This window comes from Paralichthys olivaceus, chromosome 16 (genome assembly GCF_024713975.1).
Source record: "Paralichthys olivaceus isolate ysfri-2021 chromosome 16, ASM2471397v2, whole genome shotgun sequence".
NCBI classification, from domain to species: Eukaryota; Metazoa; Chordata; class Actinopteri; order Pleuronectiformes; family Paralichthyidae; genus Paralichthys; species Paralichthys olivaceus.
Window position 1 is genome coordinate 20,774,678 of NC_091108.1, and position 21,650 is coordinate 20,796,327.

The following is a 21,650-nucleotide window of genomic DNA, read 5'->3' on the forward strand; positions in this document are numbered from 1 at the left end:
TGATGTAAAAAAACGTGCATGAACATTTCAAGGGAATTGCATACATACTCTCTCCCCTCTCCAATTCCTGCATCCATCTCCATTTTCTTAACTAGATGTTGATTACACACACTAGCCATTCGCCCCCATGTGAATTACTCCAGAGGAACTGTGACTGAAAATAAGAGGTGGATCGCTGCGTGGATTGGCACAACCTAGCATTTTAGATTTCCGTGGCACTGACCAGCTGTGGGATCTATCACCAGCTGCTGACACAAAAATCCCAAATATTTCCAGTGGACATTCATGGGTTTTAGCTGTGCTTATTTGTTTCCTAGCAGCAGTGAGGCTAGACGGTGTATATGAGCGAAAGGATGAAGAGGAAAAGCAGAATGAGCCACACATCAACACTAGGAGAGGTCAAGGATAGATAAAAGGCATGCACACATATGGGTCAGAAACGTACTTGATAGGTTGCCTCCGCTAACACACAGAAAAAAAACACATTCAGTCCACACACAAACACTTGAGAGCTATATTAACACCAGCCTCTCTCTACCAGGCACGGCACTGGGTCCAAAAGGCCCTTGGTGCAGAGGGGGATGGGGAGACAAGTGAGGAGAAGAGGGCAGAGGGAGTGACAGGTGAGAGAACAGGATGAGAGAGAGAAAGACAGTCATGACACTCCGTTTTGAAATTCGCCATGGTGCTTAAGACCCCCGCTAACCTCTTGGCTAGAAATGGGAGGAGGGGGGGAACAGACAGACTGGCAAAGATGAAGAGAGAGTGAGAGAGACAGAAAAGGTGTGAATGAATAGTCGAAAGGAGAGGAGGGCAGAGGGGGAGTGGGTGGGTGAGGGGGTGGAGGTGGGAAGATAGATGGCAAGATGAAAGAGACAAACAATGATGGGGACAAACAACAGCACCACTTCTCATCTCTGCTAACAGGGCTGCCATCTACTACACATGATGATAGGAGACAAAATGGCCACCCTAACAAACACCAGCACTCTGACTCAGACACCCAATACCAGGCTCACAAAGCTAAACTGTCCATCAGGAGTGCTGCAGCACCAGGTGCTGTTTACCCGACTGAAAAGACATTGTTGTCTCAATACTGGCCTTAAACCAGGTGGTCACAGTAATCCACCTTCAAAACACAAGTTTCTGCCCGACTACAGCAAGGGAATGCTATTGTGATTACACTCTAGTCTGATGTCGCACGAGACAAAATAGCTGCAGTGTGGAAATGCTTCAGGAAGGAAGTTGGTAAAAAACATGCAGCAACCTCACATATACAACAATTACTACAAAGTATGCATATCAGAAAGCTGTATCACTCATACACTAGTTTCCACCAACCATGTTTTAGATCTTCCCAAAAACTTGTAGTCATTGCTTTTTGTATTAGATGTGCCACAAGTAGCCCACTGAGAATTTTTTTTCCAAATTTCAGACCAATGATTTACAATCGAATGAGGTAAAAGACCTGAAACAAAACGAGAGCAGACTAGACTGATGGTGATATTGTTATCAGCTAAGCTGAAAGTTAGCAGGAGAAAAATCCTTCTCTAAAGTCATGAGAGAAAAGTCATTACAGAGTGCATGTCTATTTCCAAACTATTATCAACAGGGACACTACACACAATCTAGTAAAATGTGATGCTATGCATAAAGACGCCAACCCTGGCCACAAAATCACCATGGCTGCCAGGTGAAAGTTATGGTTCTCTCTGTATGCCTGTACTAACTGTTAATCCTATGACCTCCACTTAAGAAGTTCAAGCCTGCTTCATCTGAAAAATTGAGAAGCAGTATGAAAAACATTGAGAATTGATTAAAAGGTCAATAGAAAATGACACATTGTGGATGAAATGGTCAGAAAACCAACACTGGTCTAACTGGTGATTCATAGGTCAAAACAGCAGGGGAACAGCTTACTCACAGGCGTGACACACTGATGGACACCTGTCCTACATAAAGGGCAGCAGTCATTCCACAAGATAAAGTGCCTGAAGATTCAACTTGTAATTAAAATATAAATTTGAATGAATTAAGATAAGTTAGAGGGTGTGATCAGGTGGAGGATGAGCATCAGTGCATGGTAGTAACGTGGGAATTTAATTTAATCATTCAGTGAAATCTTTATATTTTTTGTGCAGGGTATGAGTAACTTCACTGCATGTGGTGTATCCCCCAACTGACCCCTAGTGTAAGGAGGCAGGGATTTCCTGACTGTGTGTGAGGCCATGTCAGGCACACTGGCAGCAAGCTGGGCACTGGAATGACAAACATTGTTCAGGCCTCATGGTATGGAGCACACAGCATTTTTTGTTTTTATAAAAAAGGAACAAAAGTTTTTTTCTTGAAGCACATAAATTAAACCAATGACAAGTCATGGCGATGTAAACGTTTGCGGTTAGGTGAATGTTCCAGTAACGATAAGCCAACAATTACAAAGAGCTAATTTAGTTTGCCCTCTGACTGTAAATAACACCCAGGTATTAGGTTTTTTTAAACTCAAGGCAAGCAACTCCAACATCAACAACACAACTTCCAGAAAGGCCCATTTCAAATACACAACCTCCCAAAATTAATAGAACGGCTTGTAATCTAACTAAATGAAGATTTAAAAACAGGTATAAACTGCAAAAAAAATAGATACACTATATCTACATATATGAGTTTATATATAACACTAAATGTAGAGCACATGTGGGGTAAATTAACTTGTATCCAAGTTTCAGCTAAATCCAACTGCCTCTAACAATCCATGGCAGTTTTGAAGCTGAAAAGGGGAAAGAAGTGCCTCAACTTTAACCACAAGAAAAGACAGAGGGACAAACCAGAGACCAAATAGTGCTGAACATCTGGTGTGTGTGTGTGTGTGTGTGTGTGAGTGTGTATACGGGGCCTCTTATCTCTCCCTCTGTGGCCTGCTAAACATGACTAGCTGCCATCTTGGCTCACAGACACAAGGTGGTGGGGGTAGCAGCTCCTGGCTCTGAGGCAGCAGGAGGAAAATAACGAACTAATTCATCTCCACGGATTATGACAGACTGTTAATAAAACCACCACGTGAGAGCGAATAGCAACGAGTGCGCGTGTTTAAAAGCGTGGGTGCGTAGAGGATGGGTTTAAAGTTGGGTTTATTTCAGTCATTTCAGCGCAGCCAAAGTTGTGTGAGAGCGACAGGGTGACCATTATATAAGCTGACCCGACTACAGAGCACGTAATGGTGAAAGAGAGCAGCAGCAGCACAAACCCCGGCAATAAAGTCTGGAGTGAAAAGAAATCACGCAGCGCTCAGTGTGTCCCGTGGAGATGAGTGGCCTGAACCAGCACCGGCAGGTGTTGTGGGCTGCCTGTTCTCCGGTCCATTCCGAGTAACAAGTGTAGCCATGCTGCTTACCAAACTCCACTCGCCGGATACGATGCGACATGACAAACCTCCCAACACGGCAAAAGCTAAAGAAAACCCGCAGAAACGCACGATAAGAACGCGAGGTGTTGTTTGTGTCTTTTCACTTCGACAAAAGTAACACGAAAGACGCGTAAAGTTGGTTTTCTTGCCCGAGAGCAATGCAGAAAGCAGCTTCGTAGTCAGCCCGTGAAGGGGGGCTACGGAGTGGTCGACACAATGAGGATGAGAAGTGGCTAACAGGCTAGCTGAACTTCTGTGTCCTAGCGCTGGGCTAACCTCCAGCGGCTAGCACGGCTAATTAGCCTATCAGCGGTATTTTGCACGTCGTTCCGGACCAGGGAACGACTCCCTCTTCTCGGCTTTTTTCTCCTTAAAATAAACTCTTTCCACCTTGCACCGACGCTACGGAGCGGCTCGGGAGTGTTTTTCCTACATCTGACCGGGTTTCGCTGTGGTAAATCGCGTTAAAAACAAGGTGAAAAACACGGTCGTATGGAATGACCGCCTGGCCTCACAGATCCCCCCTCCTCTCCTCCACTGCTCTGTCCCTTCCGTCCAATACAACTGGCGACTACTACGCACACTTCACGCTGCGCTCTTCCCCGTAAAAACACACGTATTCAGCCGAAACACGACTAATATGCAAACTTTTATGAGGGAACACTTAAAAACGAGCCCTGCGGAGCGTTTGTTGGCGATATGTGCCAAGTATTCTCCGCTGGGAATCTCCCTGAGAGCTGCGCTCATTCAGTCGGCCAGTGACTCACCTCTACGCTCGAGCCACCTCGTGTCTCCTGGAAGCTTCAACACAATTAGCTAACCGGGCTAACAGTCACTGTTTAACAACACCACCAACTCCACACTTCACAGAATAAAATCCAACAAGTTGTCGGGGGAGCCGGCTCGGAAACACAGACGCTCCCCGTGTGTTTTCTTTCCACTTTTCCACTGACTAATGGGACTGTTGTGCGTATGTGTGTGTGTGTGTGTGTGTGTGTGTGTATATGTGTGTGTGAGCTATACAGCGGGTGGCAAAGCTAAACTTGCTATTGTTAGCATGTCGGCATGGGAGCTACATGGACCTTCAATGACTTTCTGCTGAAATGAGGGAATAAAACTGAAGCTAAACAAAACCAGCAGCGTCTCCATCCAGTTGGATGTGAATGAAAATACCCTCCGGCTGAAAACCAAAGTCGCTCGGCGGATTTAAGCGTCCGATAGCGCTGTGGAAAAAAGTATGGAAAACTTGCTATTCAACCAGAACATAAATGGTTTTAATTCAGAAGCGTTGGTTACAATGAAACTATCGCACCCGGGCTGAATGCAGCCGGACAACATTCGAAATTCACTCATTCAAAGGGGGGCATTTGTTAGCTTACCCAACAAGCTCGGTCACTTCGGGGCTTTTATCAAATCAACTCCTCGCTGGCTGCTGAGTATCTCCGCTCGCTTGAAAAAAAAAAAAAAAAATCCACCGTGGTCCTTTTTTTCGTTTGAAATATAAATAAACAGAGGAGAAAAAGTTCAAGTTTCACGTCTTTCTCGTGAAATATTTCTCCTGCGCGTCTCGCATCCGCAACCGCACCGACTCGTGTGCGTTGCTCTTCTCTCCTTTGTGTTAATTTCACTCGAATCGAGTTTAATCCGATCGATCCCTCGGCTGGTCGCGCTCCCGAGTCCTCCCCTCCAGACACTCGCTCACCTTCCTTGGCCAGGGGGGGCGCGCTCCCGAGGACCTCTCATACAGATAAACAGCCGGCGTGCGCGGTCACTGACCCCGCCACGCCAGTGCGAGCCTCTGCTGGAGTTCCAGTTTGCGGATGGAAAAAAAAAAAAAAGAAAATGATTTATCCGCTTCAATAAGATGATGCTTTTTTTTTTAAAAACTGCGAGACTGAAATACACTGCTGTGGGTTTATTTTAATTTGTGTTGAGATGACAACACAACAGAGGACAGGAACCTGGTTTTGAAAACCTGATTCAAACCAATATTTAGGGAACACTGCATTAGGCCAAGAGAAAATAGTTCGGTGGCGTGTGTCTTCACATTTGCCTGGAGGAACAAGTTTTCAATTCATTGTTTTTCATGAATCTAATATGTTGATGAATAAATAAAGAAATAGTTCAATGTAGGACGTGGTGATAGGTTTAATCTTTGTTGCCATATAGTTGTGGTGCTTTAGATTTCTATTATTCATGTTCAATACCTCTGATTTGTACATCCGTGCTGTGCATGAGGGTTTCAAAGCCACTAATTATATATTTTAGATAGATAGATAGATAGATAGATAGATAGATAGATAGATAGATGGATAGATAAAGTAAAAGTAAGATGCTGTACAAATAGTCAACAACTAAGAAAAAGAAAATACTCTTAAGTGAGGAAAACGTAAAAACAAAACAGAACCAAACATGCATGGGTACAAGTGTGTTTCTATGGAGGCTGTACAAGTAGTGAACAAATTAAATTATTAAACTTGAAGAAAGACGTAAACAAAAACCAACACCAAAAATACCGTGAACAGAATTACGGAGGTATAGAGATGTGTCAATGGAGGCTAAATTTAAGTGACTATGAAAACAAAAGACCAAACCATATATATTGTGCAGAGGGGCTGATAACAGTAAGAATATGGTCCTAAAAGTCAATTTCACCCCTCCGTGTCTGTGACAAGTTGAAGAGGTGTATGGCTTGGGGGACAGGATACTTCCTAAGTCTGTACAATGAGCAGGACAGCAACAGCAGTCTGCCACTGAATAAACTCCTCTGCTTGGAGAGTGTGGTGTGTAGGGGATGACTGTCATCGTCCATGATGCTCAGCAATTTGTTAAAAAAATCGGATTAGTACCACATTGTGACGTTTCTGGTGTTAAAACTTCATGTTTCGTGATAAATAAGCCAGTGATATTGACACTAATGGACCTGCCAGGACCTTCTCAGTAACCACTGTTGAGTACAAGGTCTGTAGTGTAAAATAAGCTGGGACAGGTCTTCTTCTTGATTTTTCTAAAAAAGACTCACACAGGGATGTTCCATAACTTCTGACTTTATTGAGACACAACACACAGTACTGTTCATTAACAATGTTTAAGGCCTGTTTGTATTTACCTTGTGTTTTTTATACTGTTGCACCACATCACACATGCTTGATCTCTTTTGGAAAAAAGAATCCTCACAAAACCACATATATTTTGATTTCAAAAATAACTGCACACTTCTACATCAAAGGTGACCTAGTTTAATGAAATGGGTCTCTTTCCATTGCTGTGATTCCCCTTTAAGTCAGGGACCTTTGTGGCTACAGTGGCCTGCTAGTGCCAGTCTGCTCTGAACTCCTTTTTTTTTTTAAAGACAGCAGCCCTTCATACTCCACGAAATAAAGATTAGGAAGTTCATTTAGAATCGGAATTGGGGTTTAGACATAACACATACAAGTTATTTGCTTTGGTGTGTTTGTGCATGAATAGAAAAATAAGGAACAGAATAAGAATATTGTAAGCACTAGACAAAAAGGGCAGTAAGAAGAATAGCAATGTACAATTTAAAGTATGTACATGATCGTTAATGGCCGTGGAAAGTTCAAGTTTCACAGTCAGCGTCACATTTACTTAAAGCAGGGATTTTTCTGTGAAACATCACATCTAGTTTACGTAAAAAGAAAACACTCACTACCCACATCAAAAGACTAAATGTTATCACAAACTGCTCATAATCAGCATTTCCTCAGCAAGATATCACTATCTCCCTGCATCCATACCACACTTGGCTTTTCCCTAGGACCTTGACCTGAAAGAGTCCAAACGGCCGAGGACTGGTTTTTTACTTGTGTAAATCTGAGGACTGAGGCGCAGTCTGCAGGAGAGGAGAGAAACACAGAGATATCCATCAAATATAATGAAATAGATTTTGATTTTTGTTTCAGCTTATCTGTCCACAGAGTCTGGAAACTTCGGGTTGTGCTCCTTCATTCTCAGCGGAATCAGGAACTTCATCCCAAGAATAATTGAATGGAAAATAAACGGAGCACATATAAGGTTCGTTGCAGTAATTCAATTTCAGTCCTATCTCCATGTATGTGTGTGACCCACCCAGACGCCACATGAACACAAAGCTCAGGCGGATGCAGCTAACTGAGTCGCCCAGGCTTCAGCTCTCATGCTGCTGCAGTTGGTGCAAAGCTCCAGCTCCCTCTTCACTTTACATGCATCTTATTTCTTAAATGAATATCCGGCCTGTTCTGAGAGTCAGAGAGACATTTTATCTCAAATACTTTCCTCACTGGTAGTTCAGTGTCAGCTCTATGACTCATTATGCTGGTGAGAAAACCATGTGAGCGAGTGGTTGTTTTTGATTCCTGAGTTTGAACATGTTCTATGACCATCGTTTGAGGCAGGCCTATAAAGAATGTGGAAATACAGCTTGTAGTCAAAACAAAGGCAGCAAAACTCCTCTGGATGACGTCTGCTGGAGGAGTTTTGTGGCCATGTGCTAACATATAATGTAACGTAAGGGAGGCAAAGGGAGGTTTCATGCCATTCAGGTGAGAACCATTAGAATCAATGTGAACATCTAATTTTAAAGCAACATGGTGTGCATGTTGGATTTTTCTCATCTTTATTTTATTCTTACTCCAGTTTTGGCAAAGATGTTCTGGAGTGTAAATGTGCTGCATGATTCCAGTGTTAAATCCACACATTAATAGAGTATATCTAGATTTGGGGATGAACCTCATCTACTTCAGACATGCACTGATCTCCGGAGAACCTGTCTCCATTGGGGCTGTGTGAACTCAAATGTCCGAGTCAGAGCCTCCAGAGTTTCTGTGGTCTTCCTCCTGGTAGTCCCTTGCAGCAGCCCGCTGCACCACCCCTTATCTGAATCCTCCTCAGAACGTGTTGCTCTTCTGTGTTGGTCATCTGGATCATTCAGAATAATATGTTTAATATTTAAATTCATTTTCAACTTTCCCCAGATGTGGGGTCAGTTGCATCACCTGACCTCTTTTCTTTAAATGCTAAGTCTTAGCTTATTATTATATGTAAACATATTTTAAAACTGTGGGTAATAAGCTGGCAGACTGGAGTTTAATAAATTAGTTTAGTAAAATTAGTCTTACTTTTGCAACCTAAAGTGCAAGTGGCTTATAATACTCTTGCGTCTCTAATCATATTGGTTGCAAAAGTGAAGTCATCGCCTCTGTATGACCATATGATCATTTTTTGTTTAGCCTGTAGGGATATCTGAACAAAATACATAAGGGAACTATGCATAATGTCATTTTCTGACCTCTCTGTGACTGATGTGATATAATTAGGAATAATTATATGATTGGTTTAAACTTTAGATTTTCTCTATCACAATTTCCTTTATCATTTGAACTAATGATGTCTTGAAATCAGGTAAAAACCATCACATAATGAAGCAGACTGTGTTAACAGATGAAACAGTTCCAAACAATATCATTGAGTCATCTGGGTCACATATATATTTTACCTTTGGCCTCAGGAACAATTAAATATGATATACTCAGATATTAGATTGGGTAAATCGCTGTCATAGTACAACTTACCATAATGTTCAAGGCGATTTCTGTTGCGTCTTTGTTTCTCATCTGATCTGAGGTCTGTGGTCGACAGCATCCTGGCTGGCAGGGACTGATTCCTCTTTGATATCAGGATAAATAGATTTTACATGTAGTTTTATGAGGCAGCATTGTACCTGAAGAGTTGACAGACTTTAAGAGTCTCTGAGAGGAAGCACTGAAACTAAGTCTTTAAACTTCAAGTTGGTTTCTAAAGTTAAAGGCTTCCTGACTGACAACAATGACTGAATTTACAATTTAAGATGATTCTTTATAATTTCACTATCATTTATGTAGTGTAAGTTATGTAGTATATTATAGTCAACCTGGTTAACAAGGAGATACAAATGTAGATAGGTTTGCTGCATTTAGACGTAAAAGAATAGTTAACAAACTAACAATGGATAAATAAACAATATGTAAAATACCATTTGCAAGTTCACCTGAGTAATAAAAACAGTCTTCACTGGATCTATTCTATATATTTTACTATAGAATTATTATATTGTTAATATGTGTGTTCTGTGGATTGCAGAATAATGAGGGTACAGATGTTGCAGATGACTTTAAAGTACAATTGTTCCTACAAGAACAAAAGACGTTCTGTGGACCAATAACATTTTAGCTGAATGCACTGAACTCCAGAGATCATGCAGACTTTCTCTGGCTGGAGGGGCTGTGTGTGTGAATGGCACTGTCCGAGTGACAGCCTTGGGACTTTCTGTGGACTTTCTCCGCCCCTCAGTATAAAGCCCACAGAAAGTACAGAGGAGCCGATGCATGAACACAGCAGGAATCACTGCGAGCGGGTTGGGGGTTGAAGGTCATTGTGGCGATATGAGTCGACGCCGGTGTCAATGTGCTGTAAACTAAAATATCTCTGCAGTGGAATTAATACGCTACGTTCTGCCTCTGCACCATCTCTCACCTGAACACCGCAGAGTTTACTGTGTTGTTGTGAAGGTGTGAGCCTGAGCAGAAAATCTCCCGCTGTGTTGTTCACTTGTAAAAGGCAAACTGTGCAGAGAGTCTGGACCCAATTCTATGTACATCCTCCAGAGGTTGGTGGAACTTATCAAACCAGCCAATCATGTTGTAGCAGCAGAACACATAAAATGATGTTGGTAAAGTGGCATTGCTGTGTGTAACACACGTGATTTCCTGAAATTTCCCACCCATCATCTCTAGAGTTTATTCAAAATAGGGGAGTGCGTCTGCACCACTGAAACACCTTGTTAATCAGAGAGGTCTGGAGGGAATGGACTGACTGGCTGGAGCTGACAAAGAGGAAACAGGAAATCGCACAACTACTCCTCACAACACTGATGAAAACATCTCAGGCCGATCAACACGTTCAACCTTAAGGTGGATGGTCAAAAGCAGAGGCCATGTCAGCCTCCACTACTCTCAGACAAGAACAGAAATGTGAGGCTGCAGTGACTCAGACCCACCAGGGCAGTTCAAGACTGAAAAATATAGACTGGTCTGATGATTCTGTATTTCTGCTGAAGCTGCTGATGGTAGAGTCACAATCTGGAGTCAACAGCATGAATCCATTGAGCCAACCTGATGGTGTGATGGCTTCAACGTTTTCTAACTTGTGTCAAGATAAAGCTCCATGTCACAGAGTAAAAGTCTAAACTGATGTCCTGAACACACCAGTGATGTCCTGTCACCAGATGTGAATGCAGTAGGACCATCATGATGTGGCACTATGAATGTGCAGTTGACAAATCTGCAGAGATGATGTGATGCAGTCATTTCAACAAGGAGCAGACTCTTATTTTGGTGACTTGAGTGCCTTGTGATACTCAGGTTGCTGAAGGAGGACAAAGGTAGTGAGAGAGTTTGGAATTAAAGATAAACTATTGTGGCTGAATTTTTTTCTGATGTCAAAGTAGCCTCTGACGTCGATGGTCATCCATACTTGAGCCAAACTATACGGAATAAGATCTCCTGCAAATTAAAGAGCTAACGGAGAGAGTGGAAGAGGCAACAAGCAGCAGAGTGAGACTTCTTGTTGAGGGAAGATGTGTTATGTTGCCAGGCTCTACAATTTGAATCCTCTCACACTTTCTACCTTCATCCTCCTGCAACAACCCGACCCAAGTCACTCTAAAGTTACCAGAAGCACTGTTCATTTTTTAGATTGTCGCAATTGCCCCATAGGATTACATTGCAGCCACTGGGGCTGTCCCGGCTGCTGGCGGAGGTGATCCGCTGGACCAATTCCAATAGTTTTTTTAATATACCACTAATTTACACACTTTTTTTAAACATAGGGCCCAGGTTTACAAATGCCTCAAATGAAATTACTGAAAAAGTGTATTCCTGAGCTAACTAGCAAGCACATGTTATGGTGGAGGAAGAAAAACACCAGGTTAGGAAAGTTTTCCACAAACCAATTGATTCATTATTTATCTTACTATCATTCACAAATTATTTTTAACCATTACTAAAGACATTTGTTTATATGAATGTGCCATAGTGACACCTAATCATATAACAGATCACTTTCCAGTGCTCCCGCTAACATGTTAGCATGTAATACGGTAGCCTCCATGCAAACACTTAGAACACCCAATGATGTCCCAAAGAAATGGCGTTTTCTAACAAATGTAGGAATGTCATGTGGAGCAGTGGTAAAAAGGTCATGCACATAAAGTGAACATGCAAACCTTCCCTGACTACATATGAGTTACATAATGTATAATTCATTAAGCAGCCTCTCAGTCAGGCTGACCTTCATCAGGGAGTACTGCTTGAGGTCGAACAGCACAGATCCAAGAGCACACAAGTCCCTCCCCTCTCGTGTAAATGGGTAAATCAGATGTGGAGCCATTGCGATTGGTTGAATCACGGACTGGAGCGTCAGCAGCAGCAGCAGCACAGGGCAGGCCGAGCGGGATAAAGACAACAAAATAATACAGAAAATACAAATGCAGCTTTTGCTTTTTAGTCGTTTTTTTTCAAACACTTTTTCTCCATTTCCACATAACCATCAAAATGACATGTTTAGAGTTTAGAATGTTTTATTATAGTTTATTGTGATAGCATTTTAATTTTTTTTTCTTTTTTTTCTTATGTTTTATTTTTTCCAAAGAACAAACACAGCAAATAATGTTGAGGCGGGGAGGCAGGAAGAGAAGGGACGAGCAAGAGAGGAGGGCCACATAGATAAGATAGATAGAGCGATCCATAGATAGATAGGATTGATAGATGCGTCAGGTTTGGCTTGATCCTCCCCTTGTAATCCCTCTGGTTCCACACACACACACATACATACATACACACACACACACACGCACATACACACACACACACACACACTACATGTTGCTTTACAAAGAATAATCACAATAAGATTAATAACTGTCTGGATATATCTAGGAATAAAAAAAGAATAAGAGAAGAGCACACGGTTGAGGAAAACCGGTTCACTCACACTGCTGTGAAATCCCAAAACTCCCTACAGTGACACAGTTAGCCTGGAGAGAAAACAGCTATGATACATACATACAGAAATATATATCGTATATGCAGGCTTTGTGTGTGTGCGCATGGAGGGAAGAGGATGAACAAATCTTTAATACGCAGGTTTGGATTCACTTGAAATGACGCAAGTTAGACACAAAATTCAAACTAGGGCCTGCTTCTATGACTTTAAGTGTGTATCTTCATACGTGTGATGCATCGTCAACGAGCTAGTTAGTGGTAAAACGCCTATCTGCAGATAAAGGGTCGGATTCATTGATTTTGGCAGCTGTCCAAAGCTCTCAGAAGGGTGGAGTTAAGGCAGACAGCTGATCTCAGATCAGATTATAGGGGCTTAGTGGCCCCCGCCCCCCCGTTTTTATTTCATTCATGGACAAAACTCAGGTAAAGAATAATTTGGCATTAAAAATAGGTACAGAGCCAATGCTACCACACAGTCCGAGACAGAGAGAAGAAAGGGAGATTAACCAGTAATAAACCGAAGCAGGAATATATGATTGCATCAGTAAACTGTTACTTCGTTGATCTCAAAGCAAAACAACATTGCAGCAGCCATCGATCAAGCTCTAAGCAGCACATGTTATGCATCTGCTAATTCATCGTAAAAATATAAGCCTGCTTAAAAGGGAGATGCCGTGACATTTTCAGTTATGGTCCATATCCACCACGGTCTTTCAGAGCCTCAGCGCAATCATGGTAACGGCCTGATATCATTCATACTCATCGTCATTTAAAAGAAAGGGCACCTTCAACCCTCACATATGACAGGTCGGCTGAGTACCTTTAAGTTTAAATGAGAAATGTGATAAAATGATAAAGAGCTGCTTCGAGGTCCGAACGGTCTCTTTACTAGACCACAACAGCGTGTTGGGCTTCACCCTTAACAGCCAAAAAAAGCTACAGAAACCTGAAGAGCCATATATACACAAAAAAAAAATGTGCCTGATAAATACTGTTTACAAACGATGTTTTGATTTCCAATTTATACTCCTTTTATTTTTTGATTTCATAATGGCAGCCACTGCTGTCAACATCCCTTAATGTGTCTTTAACTGTCCCGCTTGCCTTTTTGAATGTTTCTGTAAAGGATCTATTTTCACACTCAATGGTTTGGTCTTTTATTCCCTCCCCAGACAATTTAAAACACTTTTTAAGCCACAAACAGTTTGTAGTGTTCATTAAATACAAATCATGAGCAAGTCAACAGAGAGGACACAAAGACAAGAGAGAAAAAAAAATAACTTGATGAAAAATAGGGAAAGGACGCACAAAAAAAAACCAAACATAATTTGCACTTTTTTTTCCATGGACAAAATATACAGAGTGACTTGAACGCCAACTACATCTTACAGACCGACATACTGGAATAGCCATATCATCCCTGCACACACAGGCACAGCATGAAAACTGACTCAACATGCAGAAACATGTCCTGTTGTCAACGTGCTGTGTAATTTTCTTTAAAAACATGTACAAACGTGTACACACACAACACAGCACATGGTTTATTCCATAAAGTCAGTTGTTAAGAGTGAGTTTAATCTCTAACCACAATCCTGTCTCTATCTGGACAAAGTCAACTCACTGTTACTGAAAATATACTTTTCTTATGATTCCGAGGTACTAAATTATCCCAACAACATCCTCATGAATTAAGATGCATGGATGTTTTTAAATAAAATGATTAAAACCTGTTCATCCAACCAACTGCTAACTGTGAACTGCTAAACTTCAGAATTTGGTCGGTATATCTGCAGGTGAAGCTGACTCGATCCTCGTAAGATTGTAGAGAGTCAGGCTGATTTATGAGAATGCAGCCTCTGGACCCTGAGGTCACAAGACTTGGGTAAAGACATGGCTGAAAGACAGAGAAATAGTCACAGAGAGGGAGGGATGGATGGGTGGGAAGAATGGAGCTATAGAGAGAGGTTAACAAACTGTTAGAGAGCCTGGACAGTTCTGTGGAAATGCGAAGGAGCGAGAAAGAGGAGGAAGGGTCGGGTCGAAGGAGGTGTGTGTTTTGGGGATTCAGCAGCAGCCCCCTCCGGCCTGTTGACCTCCCTGGCTGCCAGACAGTGTGGAGTTGGTGGTAGGGTGCTGGGGTCCAATCTTAATACCATTAGCCTGTGTGGAGACAGACACAAAGAAAAAGCAACGGGTTAAAAACCACTCATCAAAAAAAAACAACCTATCCTTACTTTTCAGAATGCAGTGTTGTACGGACAAATACTCCTCCTCCAAAAACATATCGGAGTCACAACAGATTAAATTGTTTTTGAAAAACCTAAACTCAATCAGCCTTGACAATGAAAGTGGAAATGTTGTGAAAGTGTAGAATTGTCAAGAATAGAATGTACAATTTTGGTCAGCAGGGAAAATCTTAGACACAAGACACAAAAAGCAAAGAAGCTTTAAGTCCGAATAAATGGACTCAATAAAAGTGCACCTCAAAGCGCATTGACTATGACAAGTGAACATGCTATTATAATCATTGACTTAATATAAATGTGTGTCATTGCTTTCATGTTGAGACGACCACTGAACAGTGCTCCATTCGATCACATCATAGAGGAAGCAACAGGTGCTGCTGCGCTGTACAAAGGCAAAGGAAACACCAGCCGCACACGAGGGAAAAAAGACAAGCACTTATAACAGAGGAGAAACAGAGAGGCGGGCAGGCAAGTGGGTGGGAGACAGTTCTTTCAACTCTCTCGCCTTTGCTCAGCCACTCTCTATCTCTCTGTGTACTGTGGTGGGCACTTTCTCTCTGCGTTTCATCATCTCTCTCTCTCTCTCTCTCTCTCTCTCTCTGTGGCTGTAGCACAGTCAGCCTTGCCGGCTCTCCCTCCCTCTGTGTGTATTTATCTCTCTAACACTCAGTGTAACTCCCCTTCCTACACTCAGCAGCAGTAGCGCCTCTGGGAAACACTGTATGCCTTTAAATCACATTTATTGAGCTAAAGCCATGTGTGTGTCTGAGTATGTGTGTGAGTGTTTTCTCATAGTGCCTGCCAACATTTCTGGCGGGGTTTCCCTCTCTCTCTCTCTCCCAGCCAGTCAGCTGATGCGGTTTGGCCAGCCGTCTTGCTTTTACTCTATCGTACTACTTACTCAGAACAAAAACACTCACTGGCCAGCGAACTCCACTACTGTGTCACTTGCCATTTGTACTTAATGTCTGACTGGAACAAGGGCCAAATATACTCTGGAACAAATGCAACACACACAAATGCACACAGGCACAGAGTTCTGTTTATAAACTTCACTGGCTGCCTGTGTACACTGCCTTCATGTCTGGGATCACATTTGTTGAACTGCTTTGTCCGTATGTTTTGGGGAAAATGGGCCACATGCAGTCAGTTTATGTAAACCGTGACACAATTTACGTCACGCATGGACATGGACAAGGAAGTATTATGGGTTGACTAATAGGGTTTTTCAGGATTGCTCGTGACTTTGATGATAACTATGATTTGGAAGTGAGGCACATTTTGGTGTCAGGAATTATAAATGACACATATCCAACACAAAGCTTGTGGAAATTCATTATGCATACATATTTATATAAGAATAACTTTTCAAACAAAAAGTTACAAGGAGCTCCCAGTTGTGTTTCTTTTAAAGTTAACAAAAAAAATATTCTAACAAGAACAACGGCAACTGATTGATTGATGCAAAGCAAACCACCCCGCCCATCCTGAGAAGAAATTGGCTAACATGAATTCAATGCCAGGCTGTATGAAATAATGACAACGTGGGGTCAATATCACACTGAGCGAGGACGCTAGCTCCTACACATAAAAGGTTGTTCCCAGATAAGTATAGACAGTAAGATTAAGCAAAAATAAGGAAACCTATACATCATACGTGTAGTAAAATCCTCTCCACTCTGTGGCTTGTTTGTTTGTCAGCTGCTGCGCTGACAATGCTAACAGGCTGTTAGCTTGCTAAGAAGATAACATAACTACTAACACATTTCAGTAGGATCATTGCACATTTAAAATGTAATGCCTTTATGTAATCTACTAAGTTTAAGAATGAAACTTTAATCTGATTACTACCTATCCAAATTGTGAGTGTAACTAAATATGTAACTGTTACATGTACACTGTTAGTCCCCAACAATGTCATCTAGTCTTCAACTGAATGGAATGGAGATGAGTATATTAAGGACGGAAGTGTCCTGGACAGCGACAGTAGCTAATGGACAAGATTTGTTCTGACATTACATGCGCACTTAATTCTGTACATAATAAGGACGTGTTGCACATGTGCAGTCAGTCATGTCCCTGCGTACGTGAGTGGTCGCGTGATATGTCTTTTCAGGACATGGATTGAAACTTATACAGAACTAGGACGCTTGTGTGGACAGAGATCATTTGACTTTAAAAACGCAGGATGCAAACGAAAACACAACATCACAGTATCCATAGCAGATGAATGTGACAAAAATTGTTTCAGTGCGGAGAGAAAAATCAAGCTTTTGAAAAAGCCCTGAAGCCCTCTGGGTAATCAAATGGGGCGACACGTGCCTGAAATACAGTTTGCCTGGTTACGGAAGCATTTGTGAGCTGCGAACGATTGTCTAAGACTTGGGATGGGATTAAACATGTTGTCTTGTTTTGTTGCTGACCAAAGAGGGACGAGAGAATCTATTCAAAAGTTATGATAACAACCTAAAAATGTAACCGTGGACATGTTTTCACATGTCAACTGCATTTTTGGATTTAGCAAATCCAGGTGTGAAAGTATTCTGACCATTGCTAACACTTGCTGACAGGCGGGATGTCTTGACGTTCCTGTCTGGATAGCTGTTTCAATAAGAAGATAACCATCTGGCTCACTGCATAGCAAACTTACTGAGGGGCTGGATAGGCAGTTTACAGACAGACTAGCTGACTTGTTTGTTTTCTTACCAAATGACTGAGATCTTGAGGGATGTGTGGAATTTATGAGCTGGCAGATGCAGAGAAAGAGAGAGAGAGAGAGAGAGAGAGAGAGAGACAGACAGAGAGAGAGAGACAGAGGGGGAGAGATAGTGTGGAGTATGGAAAATAGAGCAGGTGAGAGGAGGGAGTTTTGCTTGGCTAGAGTCAAAAGCAGAATAGAGGAAGGTTTTTCCCCCTCTTTTTGAGCAGAGGGGGAGCGTTGCAAACCACACACACTGCTGAAAAAACAACAGCGAGGAGGAAGAGGAGAACAAAGAGTGGAAGAGGGGAGAAGATGGCCTAAAAAAAAATAGAAAGCGTGAGAATGGAGAGGTTAAGGGAGGAAGAAAAAAGGGGAGGGAACAGCGTCTCACCTCATTGTTGATATCAAACACCCCTTCCTGGATCTTCTCATAGATCTCCTTGGCTGTGTTGATGAAAGCCTGAGACAGAGAAGGGAAGTGAGAAGGACACAGAGAGAAACGGTTAGATTCATATTTGTAAAAGCACTCTTGATAAAATAATAGGTCAAAGGGGAGACCGTGTTTAGTATATTTTGTAGTACATGGGCTGAACTTTTACAGACAATCATCCTAATGTGCAAAGAAGCATTAAGCTTTTATTCAAGATAGGGTGTGGTTAGTTTCGTTTAGCATAAAGACTGGAACATTTCCAGAGCTCTGCTGTATAATAAACTGCAAGTAATAACAAATACTTTGCTACTGAACCCAAATAGATTTTCAGTTATGTGCATATCACACATAAAAGATGGAACACAGGGCAAAAGAAGGGTCAAGAAAAAAACACCAAGAGACAGAGACTCAACCGCGGAGAAGAGGCTCGGCATATAAGTCAGTGAAAAGGAGTAACAAAATGGAAGAAATCGAATAATCAGCAACATTGCTGATAACATTAACGCTGTGGACGAAGAAGCAGACCAACAAAACATTTCCCATCCCTGGTCTTATTTAAAATCAACACAACTTAATTCAATACATTGTAAAAATTTCATCCTGGACAATGTTTCATGCTCAAATATCTTTTCCTGCTTTAACCTCTGTTTTCAGTTTTCAATGTATTTCAAGTACGAGTGGTTTAAGTACATTTCAGGGCCTTTACTTTTATACTTTTACTCGAGTTAAGAGGTTGAATCAGTATTTGGTTTTTAACAGAAGTATCTGCACTTCTAAAGAGTGTGTACTTTTACTAACTCTGGTGAACTTAAAGGAGAAGCCCGGTTTTTTTCAACCTGGACCTTATTGTCAGCATATGGTATGTAGATCTAATCCCTTGACAGCCTTTGATCAAGTAAGAAGGGCCTTACTCTTCCTCAGTGATATCACATTAATGTCTATTGTCCTCTCCCATTATTCTGCTTTGATGAAAAATATATCAGGGCAGGAAGATGCTCTCAGACTGCTGTGATGTATGTGTGTCAATATATAGACTGAGACTAGAGAATATGCCCTTTAGATGATACATTTGAAGACCTTGTTAGATGACGCACAAACAGAGAGCATCAATCTACACAACAATACGATCTGAGCTGAATATACACAGAATACACACAATCTCGGTTTTCTCTCTCGCTAAAACACACACACACACACACACACACACACACACACACACACACACACACACACACACACACACACACACACACACACACACACACACACACACACACACACACACACACACACACACACACACACACACACACACACACACACACACACACAGACAGACAGACAGACAGACAGAGGATCAGAGATGTCAGAATAGAGTGGAATTACGCTCCCTGAGCAACTAGCCTGTGACTGTGGTATTGTTGTATCCGTCTCCAAGGACACTCTTCTAATTTTTGTGTCTCAAGGGTCTAAAATGGAGAGCAACTGGGATGATATCCACTCAGATCACACACACACACACTTGAGTCTGTGGAGGAACTCAGATCCAACCACTTTGACACAAAAAAGCATGTTCCTTAAGTGGAGTCGTTCAGAGCTGAAAATATGACCTGAACTCCAATCTGGCACCCAGTTGGAAATAGACTCTTCCCCTTTTAACTCTGTCCCATTTCCTCCCTTCTACACACCCTTGCATCTTTTTTACTTCATAACTTCCTATTCATCCTTTTCTGAGATGATTGAAATATTCAATTCCGATGTCTGAAGACTGTAAAGACAGTGATAAATAAGAGGAAGGGAGAGAATACATAAAACTGAGTAAAACATATATAGATAAACATATTTAACAAACGGTAACAAGTTGAGGAGCGGAATTAAAGGGTAAATCAAACAAGTAGATTAAGAAAAAGTACAAAACAGTAGTGCAAAGAAGGTAAATAGAAAAGAGAAATAAAAAACTGAGCAGAAACAAGCAGAGGTTGAGAAAAGGCTCTAAAGGAAAAATAAGGGAAGAAGACAGGATGTGGAGATGAGACATTGACAAGCTGCTTACAGGAATCTCCCTCTCTCTCAGGACCATCCTCTCAGCCCTTGTGTCCACCCACAGACCCTCATGACAAACCCAGCGCCCTGATTGGCTGCTGGATGTCGCTGGAGGTAGGGTGGAGGTTATGAATATGTATGAACCATAACTGGTTGATACACTGCTGGAGAAGGGGGAGATGATGGATAAGAGGGGGCAGGGGACAGGGGGGGACGGAGCAAGTGGGGGGAGAATGAATTGAAGAGGGCAGGCAGGAAGACATGGAGGAGGAAAGAGAGGAAGACACATTGGCTCAGGGGTGGGAGGAGAAAATGGATGGGAAGGGGGGAGGGGAGCAAGGACGGGAGGGAGGTAAAGAGCAAATGATGGACGTCGAGGGATGGAGTGCGGAGAGATGAGGGGATGGGAGGAGAGGAGCTGTATCGGGAGGATTCAGAGGACACTAATGAGACAAATTAATCATACCACACACACACACACACACACACACACACACACACACACACACACACACACACACCCCTCCCCCTCATCTTAACCCCAGAGCTCCACTCAACAGCAGTGAATGGGGGTGTGATTTTGCATGATATAGGCCAGGCAAGAGGCTAGAAAAAAAGGAAATCAGTGTAAACACACACACACGCGCACACACACACGCACAAGCACACAGTGGTGCCCTTGGCTACTATTCTGTGCTGTGTAGAATGGGATTATTTATGTGACTGGATAAGTGAGAAAGAGGTCCCCGAGGACAACACCATGCATTCGCTACACACAACAACACCAGGGCTGTGTCTCCGTGAGAGGCGGAGCTCTGTGCGCCCTGTGCTAACTGCGGGTCATGATGCTAATTGTGGTGCTGGCGAGGTTAGCCTTCAGGGTGGTGAGCTGTGATGCTACAGGTAAATGGCAAAGGCAACAGGAGGATTGGTCTCGGTGTGATGGTGCATTCAGGAGGGACAATTAGTCTTCATGCATACAAGGCTGACATTAGATCGTAATCACACATGACTACGAACGAGCTCTATTTTACTTCATCATTGATTACACATCTGTTCACTATTCATAACAATACTGTCGTTTTCTCATTTAATTTGCTGCTGTAAGCTTACGCTGCTAATGTGTGTGATGCTGTTTGCAGATCAATGAGTTATGATGATGACAGAGTGCACCTCAGTGGTGGTAATAAGGACGGCAGGTCTGTAGCTGCCACTGAGTCAAGGTTTCTGCAGATTTCTACATTGGGACAAAGAAGGCAACATAGTACCTCTTTCATTGTCATCTTGGCCAAAGTATTAGGTTTTAATGCTTCCCAGCTGTATATCAAAATAGTTACTCATGATACAATTTATTAAATAACAGGACTCAGATAAGCGGCACAAAATGGGCAGACGAGTTGGCCAATTAAAAATGATTTAGTCATTTAAGTATTTTTTTTCCAATACTGATGCTTGCCTTTTGTGAGGATAATCTTGACTACAGTAACTATCAGTACTGGCAGTGTTTGCTCGGTGCAGAGCATCTGTAAGAGCGGATAAACATGTGATCGATGGCTCCAAAGTGTTTTTTTAGCAACTTAAGGGGGAGCTTCACATCAATGATGACACACAAAGTCACACACAATTTTTTTTCTTTATCTCCCCTATGATGAATTAGGCAGTGGCCTGTACTGACTATGAATTGTCACAAATTTTGGGTTTGATACGCTAACCATACCAGTTTAATGTGTTGGCATGCTAACATTTGGTAATTACTGACCGGATTTTGAACCGTCAAAACCAATGA

General features: G+C 42.1%; 2 protein-coding genes across 6 annotated transcripts in view; both read right to left on the reverse strand.

Annotated features, from left to right (window-relative positions):
• Window positions 1-5,130, reverse strand: part of chd7 (chromodomain helicase DNA binding protein 7) — a 69,777-nt gene extending 64,647 nt beyond the window's left edge. For 2 of the 5 annotated variants that reach the window (XM_069511635.1, XM_069511632.1), the window contains exon 1: window positions 4,783-5,130. The gene's annotated coding sequence lies outside the window, so the exon portion shown is untranslated. Of the gene's footprint in view, window positions 1-3,391; window positions 3,598-4,170; window positions 4,338-4,782 lie in introns of those variants that run through there. The other 3 variants (XM_069511636.1, XM_069511633.1, XM_069511634.1) reach the window with 3 other exon arrangements.
• A 6,869-nt stretch (window positions 5,131-11,999) lies between these two features.
• The window catches only part of rab2a (RAB2A, member RAS oncogene family), a 28,316-nt gene continuing 18,665 nt past the window's right edge, over window positions 12,000-21,650 (reverse strand). The window contains exons 7-8 of the mRNA XM_020109019.2: window positions 17,783-17,851; window positions 12,000-14,604 (exon numbers count right to left, since the gene is read on the reverse strand). Coding sequence (XP_019964578.1) covers window positions 14,509-14,604; window positions 17,783-17,851 — 165 coding nt within the window. The 3' untranslated portion in view covers window positions 12,000-14,508. The remainder of the gene's footprint in view (window positions 14,605-17,782; window positions 17,852-21,650) is intronic.